Source organism: Astatotilapia calliptera, chromosome 7 (genome assembly GCF_900246225.1).
Source record: "Astatotilapia calliptera chromosome 7, fAstCal1.2, whole genome shotgun sequence".
In the NCBI taxonomy this organism is placed as follows: Eukaryota; Metazoa; Chordata; class Actinopteri; order Cichliformes; family Cichlidae; genus Astatotilapia; species Astatotilapia calliptera.
Genome location: NC_039308.1, coordinates 67,362,588 through 67,372,990, shown reverse-complemented (window position 1 = coordinate 67,372,990; position 10,403 = coordinate 67,362,588). Strand labels below are relative to the sequence as shown.

General features: G+C 43.7%; 1 protein-coding gene across 4 annotated transcripts in view; it reads right to left on the bottom strand.

Annotated features, from left to right (window-relative positions):
* cbfb (core-binding factor subunit beta) overlaps positions 1-9,831 on the bottom strand; it is a 28,910-nt gene extending 19,079 nt beyond the window's left edge. For all 4 annotated transcript variants that reach the window (XM_026176790.1, XM_026176791.1, XM_026176793.1 and 1 more), the window contains exons 1-3: positions 9,407-9,831; positions 8,888-8,974; positions 4,837-4,953 (exon numbers count right to left, since the gene is read on the bottom strand). In XM_026176790.1, coding sequence (XP_026032575.1) covers positions 4,837-4,953; positions 8,888-8,974; positions 9,407-9,484 — 282 coding nt within the window. In that variant the 5' untranslated portion in view covers positions 9,485-9,831. The remainder of the gene's footprint in view (positions 1-4,836; positions 4,954-8,887; positions 8,975-9,406) is intronic.
* Positions 9,832-10,403: the final 572 nt, after the last annotated feature.

The following is a 10,403-nucleotide window of genomic DNA, read 5'->3' as shown; positions in this document are numbered from 1 at the left end:
TTGCATCCATCACAGTGTACAGTGTAATTCTGACATTGACTTCATTTGAAATGTCCACTTTCTGCAGCAGCTGATTTGCACCACTGTTGTGTATCTAACCTAAAAAGAGCGACATTTTCAGAGTGACTATGATTGCGAACATTCTTCTTCTGAAAGCTGTCGATGACTCAAAAGTTGTCCGTTTACTCTTGGCGTGGAGCTGCAACGGTGCAATAACATACATCAACAGCTGTGTCCATATTTGCCATATTTTCTATTCACTCCTATCGATCTGGAACAACTTTTATCTGCAGGCACAATAATAGTATCTAATCATTTGGCACGGAGAGGCACCAACAAAGAGAAAGTAAGGCCCACTGGGTGTGCGACATATTTGTGGTGTGAATTAATATAAAAAGTGGAGTTAATTGCCATCAGTTGTGCTGTCATGACAAACGGTAAGTTATCACCTGACGATCCTTTAAAGTTTTTTGGGTTGCAAGCTCGACGACTTTGCAGATCTGATTACTTCTCACAGCAGAAGAAAAAGTGTCAGTGCAGGCTCGTCGTACCGGATCAAAGTCAGAACACTTAACAGAGACGGAGCCTCAGCGCTGAAAACCATCACACAGCATTCACACAACTAGACCTTTACAGTTCATACACGTATGACTGAAAATGGCCTGGTTCATGAACAGGTTTTCAGTTAGTTTTTCTGCGTCTTCACACGCAAAAAATTCACTCTATTAGGCACACCCGTTCAACTTCTGCTTAATGCTAATATTTAATCAGCCGCTCACATGGCAGCAGATCAATGCATTTAGGCGCGTAGACATGCTCAGGACATCCTGCAAAAGAGCATCCGAATGTATCACAATAAAAAGTAAAGAAAGGAGAAAGTATTCAGTGAGCAGCAGCTTTGGCAAAAGTACCTTACTGATGCTGAGGTCAGGAGGAGAAGGCAACTGCAACTAGAAAAATTTGCATTTCCTGCGAAAATGCTGTGTGGATGCCTTAATGCTGAAGTTGCCTGCTGAAAAAGCTGAAAAAGTTGAAAACTTGCAAAAAGTTGTATGGCGGTGAAGAAGCAGAAAATTGTTGCTGAAAAAAAAAAAATGTTGCCATGAGCAGGATTTGAACCTGGCCCTCCTGGTCTCAAGGCAGCTACTCATCTCACTGAGCCAAGCTTATTCTCACAACGAAGAGATGGAGAGACTGACAATTCTGCTGAAATGAGCAGAAGCGGCTGAGAATTGTGCTGATAAGAGGTGAAAAGGCTGAAAACTTTGCAGAAAAGAGGTGAATCAGCAGAATTTCTGCTCAAAAGAGTTTTTTTCTGAAAACAGCTGAAAATAAATTGGTGAAAAAGCTGAAATTTGTGTTGAAAAGAGTTAAAAAAGTTAAACTGTTAACTGAAAGAAATATTGCCATAAGCGGGATTTGAACCCGGGCCTCCCAGTCTGAGAACAGCTGCTCATCTCAATGAGCTAAAACACCAGTCAACCCAGTGAGGAAAATCAGTGACCCCACTTATAATGCGGAAGAAATGGACAAAAAATATTGCAAAAAAAAAAAATTCAATATCTCAAAAAGTATAGAAGTTATGAGCACCAAAAGTCATTGTACCCATTAGCAGAAACAGCAGAATTTTTAAAAGTTTGAACGGTGAAAATTGGCTGAAAACTGAGGGAGTAGTTAAGTGCCAAAAAACATACGGAAGCAACTAGATTATAGTGGAATAAAGAATAAAGAGAAACAGGAACTCAATAGTGTGGATGCCTTTGAGGGCATCCACACTATTAAACCTCTTGTAACAACCAAGAAGAGCATCTCTGAATAACAATACATCAAACCCTCACACAGATGTACTACAGCAGCAGAAAGCCACAACACTGGTGACACTGCTGACAACAAGTGGACTGCACAATCATCACATCTCAATCCAAAAGAGCACCTTTACTTTAGCACCTTGGGTCCGAACAAGTACAGCAACCCAACGGTGTTATGGCCTCTTCACCTCGATTCTTTTGGGTCAATGAAAAAGGCGGTGTCTCGAGCTGTCCTGTTAAAAGCTGCAGAGTAGAGGAGTAGAGGAGGAGGATGGGAATGTGGCGAGAAAGGCAGATATCCATTTTAGAAACGTGGTTACTCCCACGAAAGAATCAACGAAGGGGAAAAGCGATTTTTAAGGACTTTCATGAACAAAAAAATGACTTAACAAGCATCTAACAAATCACATATTTATGTGAATAACGATAAAGGTAATGTGCTTAAACACGATGTACTACTCTGATTACAGAAGAAAGCACCACTCAGTATTTGAAACTTAAATAATAGTGTAGTTGTTTTGTCGTTAATCAGCCAACATTTATTTAGAAATGGGTTTAATTTTCAGGTCACACCTGCCTCTGAACAAGGCACGGCTGACCCAGATAGACCAATCCAACGCTGAGCGCGACGCAAAGTCAAACCGAAACATAGTGACCGGGGAAGTTTTGACATTTTAAATGCTCCAAAACTCTAAAATAAGAACCGTGCTGTAGTCTGTTTCAGACGAAGCTGCTGCCGGCGCTACAGTTCCTGTTCAGAGGCTTGCTAGCAACTTAGCAGCTAACACTAAAATTAACCTCCTCCACAGCTGGCTCCCATTAGCCTGCAGCAAAACAGAGAGCCTGTAACTTCTACACTCCCTGCCTCTCTCCCTCTTTCTTACACACACACACCATATGCTCAGTCGCCAAGTTTAACCTGGCTGTGCCACTCTTTTGGTTTGGCACCATCAGTGTTTGGAAACGAAGGCGGGAAAAGGGGAGAAATGGAGGGGTAGAGCAATGAAGTGAGGATGAGAGTGAGTAAAGGAGTGGGGGATGAAGCCCACAGCGTGGGAGTGAGGATATGTGCAAAACATACCGGGAGTGGACGGAGGGTTGGGTGGACCCATTTTCTTTACCATTTATCTAACTTAGGGACCCAAAGGATCTGGATCTAAGTCCAGCTGGCAGAGTGAAAAAAGGAGATGCAGTATGGATGTTGGCATAAAATCAAAAGAATAACGAACAGAGAAAGGATCAGGAGAACTACAAGAACGATAACCCCATTTATATCTAAAGTTACCCTGTGCTGTAATTTCATTTTGAAAAGTTTTCGCCTGCACCAATTGTTTTGCAAGCAGTTAAAACCCCCAACGATCCCCAAGCATCGGGTTTCTCTGTGTGGGTTAGCCGTGACAGTAATTAAGAGAAGAAGTTGCAACGTACACGAGATCTCTGGCCTGGCCTGACAGTCATCTTCTGCAGGAAGGTCCAGTGGGATAGCGAGGCAGGCTGTGAGTGTGTGTTTGTGTGTTTGTGTGCGTGAAACTAAAGACGGGATACTGGTGGAGTAACGCTGCAGAAACTGTACACCGAGTGCACGAACAAAGGTTCTGCACTGATACGGCAGAGTGGAATTGTTTGCGCTCGGGAAACCACGCCCTCCTGTATTTTTTAATGGAAATGAATCTTACATCAAAGAAAAGACCGAAATCGTTCTGTCTTTTGTTGGAGAAGCATGAAAGGAGCCGGACAGCGAGCAGAAGGACTCGTTTGTGTTTCAGTTTAAAACATGAATATGGAGTCAAACGCCACGCTGTCAGCACGAGCGTCAGCACGAGCGTCAGCATTGTTCGTCTCACGAGGGAGACACAGAAAGCGAGGCCTCGACTTTGGTGCTACGAAACAACTGTTGAGCTGCTTTACATTGACAAGTGCTGGCCTCATTAAAACTTCATAGATCTGTGAGCACCATTAAGGTGACAGAGAAGAGGAGAGTCTTACACGCAAACTGTGCCTCGGCCGTATACGCATGCATCCTTTTGTCTGACACTAAACACAAAGTCTGCAAAATGCTAATCACCCATTAACACGAGTGCATGCACACACACACACACGAGTTCCCAACGTCAGGGCACTTGAGCTAAATAATTAACAGTGTGAGATTAGCCCGTCAGCCTCAGGGCACGGAGGTCCATCGATTCCCCAGAATGCATTTTTAATGAGCCGCCAGCCGGCATTCATTTCAGCTGGCCAGTGTCCGTGGAGGGTCTTCTGACACACGCACACACACAACCATAGGAAGAGTCCAGGCTTGGCGCCAGGGGACACAATTAACATACACATAAACAGGGCAGCGCCGGTTTCCCGAGCAGTGGATATTACTTTGGAAACAGCAGCAAACTAACATCTTCTGAGCTCTCTAAGTTGTTTAACTTCTTTGAAGTTAGAAGAGGCTCAGGCCTCAAACAAGGTTTTCATCAATTTGCTGTCGTGAGAGACGAAGCTCGGCAGCGATTTCACCTCTGAGAACAAGATCCTGTTCACAGCGTCACAATCAGCCCACGCTGGTTTAAAAGCTTATCTTTGCAAAAAAGACAAAATGCGTCCACACGCTCATTGATCCTTCAAGTCCATCGTGGGCACCTGTACGACCCCTGACACCCAAATCAGTGTGTTTTCTGTCAGCTGTTATTGGCTAAAAGTTGAAGTCAAATGTGTCCTGATACACGTCTACTCAGAAATTCACATGAGGCTTTTTTTGGTCTTTGGTGTCATTTTCATTTCTTGAATAAAAGCGGAACAGAAAGCAAAGGGGCAGACGCCATTTCTCTATTTTTTTTGTTAAAAGTTTCACAATGTCAACGTCATATGAATCAAGCACACATGACTAAACATCTGTTTTCAAACCTGTGGAGGTTTTGCTGTTTGCGTGATTAAAGGTGCAAACAGTGTGTCTCGCTGCTTGACACTGACTGCTGCCCTTCACACTACAAAATGAAAGAAATGTGTTTGCTGGAGCTGGTGCATCTTTCACTCATCCTACCCTTCCCGACTCTCTTTCGAAGTCGACGTATTCCCTCGTAGGAACCTGCCTCTGATCTCCGTGCAGGTTGGCTGGGAAGAACTGGAGAGAGAGGTTGGTACCTGTCGCTACGAAGGCCTGTGGAGAAATGGAAAATGCACAATTGAGTCGGTCAGAGGTGAAACGAGATCATTTGAAATGTGCATGAAGTTTTGAAAACAGATCTCAACACATAACTTTTTAGACAACTGGTGTTTTGACTTCAAAATGCTCATTTTCATTTAGCTTCTGAGAAAAATAACAATATATTTTATGCAGGACTTTGGTACCACAGGTCTTCACTATCCAGCGGGTGAAGTTATGGTGATGCTGTTACTGCTGTCACACATGAACACAGCTTTAGCATCAGTGTACATGCCAGTACAGCACAACTGTCAAAATTCTGTATTAGGAAGCCAGTGACGTCCAAGCAAAGAGAGGAGCTGAAGGCCCGTTTGGGACGGCTGCATTTACACTTCCACTTTTCCTTTTCTGTCACTGTTTGGTTAGATAGGCAAAAAGGAAAAAACCTACTTGGGTTGGTTCAATAATTCAAACATGGACTTTCATGTGTTACATGCTACAAGACAAACTAACTGAGTTACATTTAACAGTGTCGCTTGCTCTTTATTTGTTTTGTGACTTTTATTGAACTTTATCAGGCTGCACATTAAAAAATAATCCTAAAAGGGTGTGTAAAGAGGGCTAATATTGACCTCAGAGTGATAAGTGATAATAAGGGGATATTGCACAGCTGTGGCTCTGGATGAGCATTTTTATCTACTCGACCTTACTGTTATATCTCAGCTTGGGCCTTGAAACTGGATAACAAACCAGAAGCTGGCATTTAGAAGTTCAGTGGCATTATTGTAATTAATCAATGTTAATGGCCTTTTTCTTAAAACGTCCAGAAATGAGAAGAATCCCAGCACATTCAGCAGGAAACCTGAAATGCTGAAAATAAGTGACAAATGTTAAAGTTCGATGCATCAAAGCCCCCTCCTCCTCTTTCCCTTTTGCCTTTCTGAGTTTCTTCGTGGTCTAACCGCTCTCCTCTCAGAACAAAAGCTCCAACTGAAACAGCGGCCTGCTCTCCTCACAAACATATAATCACACCAGGCTCTAGTGTTTCTTCTGTTCGGATTTCTGTAAAACAGCTTCTCGCTCTAATGGGATGTGCTCCGCTCGGAATATGCGCACGTACCTCCACACAAACGCACAGAAGCACAAATGAAATGAAAATCAATAAAATGCATTTCTCCGTTGCAGTCAGAAAGCAACGAATAACAGAGAGGCAGAAAATTAGGTTAGAAAATGTCGTTTTTATAATGCGAATCTGTGCGTGTGCGCCCACTGTCTTTGTGTGTCCGTGTGATGTGTTGCGTTTGCTGAGACAGATCAATACTAAGGGCATTAGTGATGCGACTGAAACTGGAAGCATATGAATTATGCACCCTTTCAAATCTGTCCCTCATCAGAGAGGGAGCAAAAACTGAATGAAAGAGAAGAAGGACAGAACGACGCGGAGGGGAGCAGAGAACACCCGAGTCATCATTTCTGCTGTATTTGAAGTATTGGATTACAACCATCTGATACTAATTTGCTGCCTACTACTGCAGGAGAGAAAAAAGAGGGAAGGGGAGGCAAAAAGAGAGATGGAGGGAAACGGAGACAAAGGAGCAGAAAAGAAGACAGAAGTGGAGGAGAGGAGACAAGAAACTGAGGCAAAGGTGGAGGAGGACATGAAGTGAGATGAAGAGAAGTATGAGGAGCAAAGAAAATGAAGTCAAAGGAGATGAACATCCAGAGAGACAGAGAGAGCAGCGCAGCAGGAAAATCGATAGTAGTTTAGAAAAGGACTCATCTCTAATGAGCTGAGCTGAAGATCATTTACTTTGAATTATTGTCTTTAAATAAATAGATTTCCAGAACAAACACGTAACTCACGGGCTAACTGTAGAATTCATTAGTGTGAATGCTTTTCAAGCATTCACACTAATAAAGATTAGAAGAACAATACTGTGAATGCTTTTCAAGCATTCACACTAATGAATTCTACAGTTAGCCCGTGAGTTACGTGTTTGTTCTGGAAATCTATTTATTTAAAGTCCCAGAGATTTAAAAGTCTTTGCTTGGAAAAAGGTCTGATGTCATTTTTTCCCAATCGTTTTTAAAAGTTAATAATCGACTGACTGCGCCAGAGCTGACACACGTCAGCTTTTATTAAAAGCTACACGTTAACGTGTTGTGACGTCGCTACACACACATCCCAATCCGTTGGAGGTCAAACTTTAAAATCCAGAAGTATTAAAAAGACTTTGTCTCGTCCATAAAAGGCCAACCTCGACAGCACATTGTGTCTAATAGTTGTTCACGCTCACCGTTAAAATAGCAGGAGGTCTTTAGCGGCGTCAGGCCGATAGATAAATCAGAGGCATGATGTCACAGCTGCCGTCAAACCATTAAAACCGTGGCCATCAATTCTCACGGCAGAAGAGGCTTATAAATACAGTGCGGACAGACAGACAGACGCAACGCGGCCCACTAAAAGATGGTAAAACTAGATGGCCTGCACCCTCCAGGCTCACCGCCGCTGCCCGATGATGACAGCGTGTTTGTGAAAAATACCACGAGGATGACTAAGACGGCAGAAGTTGCTCTGTGTTTGCGCCAGCAGCCCGAAGGCTTTCTCGTCTGACCTCACCTTTTATTGGAGGCGTGATATAGAAAGTTTGAAGCAGACGTGGCTAATCGCCTCATTAGAATATTAATGTGTCCAGACTTGCTCTGACGCGGTAAAGTGCTGATCGCAAACACTGCGCCCTGTGTGTTTGAAAGGAAACAAAAGCGGGTCACGTGGGTTTGTTTGCGCTTACTGTAAGGAGAAAGCTTTGTCGTGTTTCCACAGAAGTGAAGACAGTAAAATATGCAGATACGTTTCTGTTACACTGTTGCTTTGTGTGACTGTTAAAGTTCGACACTGAGCAACTTCTACGCTGCACTTTGGAGTTCACAGATTCATCTCCCACTCAGAGCTGTTTTAAAGCCTTCACACAACACAGCAACATTAAATGCTGCTCACACTGTTTGGGTACAACAAAGAGAGCGCACTGCTGTCCCCCGGAGAATACTGCAGTTTTACCTGCATTGCACTATAATTGACATTGTGATCCTGTGACAGTGAGCTCGTGTGAGGAGGCATCCATTTCAAACTGGACGTTTGACTGGATGCACTGGAAGAGCGCAGCGAGGCGGGGGAACGGGTAAATGGCAGAGCCAGCTCACTGTTACCTCCTGCTGCCGCAGCTCCCCACAGGCTGCTCCTCCGTAAGTGAAAATAAAGAAAAAACTTTTACATAAATCAGTGTGACGCAGGCGACAGCAGAGCACGGGACCGCCCAGCACAACTGAGTATCTAAACTAAAATAGTAATCTAATTACCAGGTATTAATCAGTTACATGATTATTGAAAAAAATGAGTGAATACTCTTTTGTATCGTTACTGTCGTCTGGATCCTGTGTACAACAACATTAGACAAGCAAGGTGAGGTTTAGCTTAAGTGGCAGCTTTCAGGCCCCAAATCGCGCCTCCTGCACAGCGTTCGTTGGAACCGTGAAGCCTGCGTGATAACATGCGACGACTGCAGCTGCAGAACACAGAGGAAAGAAGCCCGCGAGTGAAGTAAAGTCTGGTGGGTCTGCATGTCTGATAACAGGTCTACTTCCTGGTGCAGGGACGCATCAAAATATCCGCACACGCACAAAGCCAGTTTAACAATAAGCTTTCATAGTGTCACGTATTAGTGCCGCGATCGTGTCTTTGTAATTTCATATATACTAGTGCCATTCACAACAGCGCGAATAAGACACAGCATCCAGCCACTGTACATCATATCCACATCAGTGTGCTTGTTATAGAAATGAAAAGTTTCTGGTGCACTTTTCCCACTGTTTGTGTCACATTATGGGTACACAGGACTGCCCTCCCATCCAGTTATTTTCTATAAGGAGTAAAAATGTTTGTTTTGCTCACCACTTCTGAGCGTCCATCTCTGCAGGCGTTCTGGAAACGAGCTTGTCTCTCCTCGTGGGGCCGGTCTCTGAAGCCAGTGTATTTAATCTACAGAGAAAAGAACACATACATGTTCATAAAGCTGAATTTGATTTGGCATCTGCACTGAATGGGACTGATTGATATTCAGTAAGCTGCAATTTGAAGATAAGCGACAGGAATTTAGATTTTTGATGTCAGAAACAGATCCTTCTTTCTACTCTGGGGTTTGTACCTTTAACAAAAAAACAAAAAATACATAATTTTTTTTTGTTCATCCAGGATTAATACCACAAATAAATCCATAACGACATAAAGGGAAAGAGCAAAATAACAAAGAGTAACAATGTCGAAGCAACTGATAACAAAGCCTCTCTGTGCGCTACCAGTTTTTATTAGTTTTACCCAACAGTGTGAAGTTTGTTACAGCACGCTTCTCTCCTCTAACGAGCCTCCTTTCTCTCTTTATTTCCGCCGAGTGTAGAAGCGCAGCAGACTCACCTCACACTCCCTGCTCAACTTGCGGAAAAACTCCTCATTCTCAAACTTGCTCCTCTGGTCCGGGACTACCCGCGGCATCTTCACCAACACTTTGCGGCCACTTCAGATTCGCCTCTTTTTCTTTTTTTGGTAATTATCCCGCAGCGCAGAGTACAAGTTAAAGAGTGTGCTGCAGTCCGTCCCTCACTCAGTCTCTCTTTCACTCACTTCTCTTCCGCGTCTCTCTCTCTCGCTCTCTCTCTCTCTGTGTTTTTTTCCTTCCCTGTGTGGAGCAATGTGCTCTGTGCTGTTGATCTCTGTGATTGTGACTGCTGCTGACACACTGATGATCTGCCTCTGCCTGCGGCTCCTGCGCGCTCCGGGTCGCCTCTAGCTCCAAATGGCTCTTATTAAGTGACCCACAGCGACAGATAAAGCTCAGTTTGACCGTGTAGCTCTCCCTCCCTCCCTCCCTCTCCCGACGAGCGTCTGATCTCAAGCAAGTGGCAACAAATGAGCGCGTCTCAAGTCTACCTGTAACTTTCAAGTGCTTCTTCTCAGTGGGCCTACCGACTACCCGTGGGTCAAGAGGGATTTTTGGGATACAGATAACCTTAAAGCACCAAACAAAGGCGCTTAAGTCTGTAAAGTTGCTATTAGAATAAATGCAGGGATGCCAGGGAACAAAGCTGTTTTATGCTCTGGCAGCACAGGAAATATTTGTCTGGTGTGTAGCATAATTTGCATTTTCATTCATGTATCAGCATGATTTAGCAAAAGGTCAAAATGCTTCCAAAATGCAGTATGCCCGGAGTTAAAATGAATTTTAAAAAAGGAAATAGCTACAATTCATCACTAACAGCCTGCAGTATCATTGTGGAAGTCGGGAGTACAAGCAGCCGTTTGTTACAGTCCTTCCTTCAGTTTCTCATAAAATAACAGAGCTCTTGTTTTCTCTTTCTCTCCTTTTTTCCTTCGTGGTAACGCTTTGGCAGGTCGTTAGCGCCGCTGTCAAAGG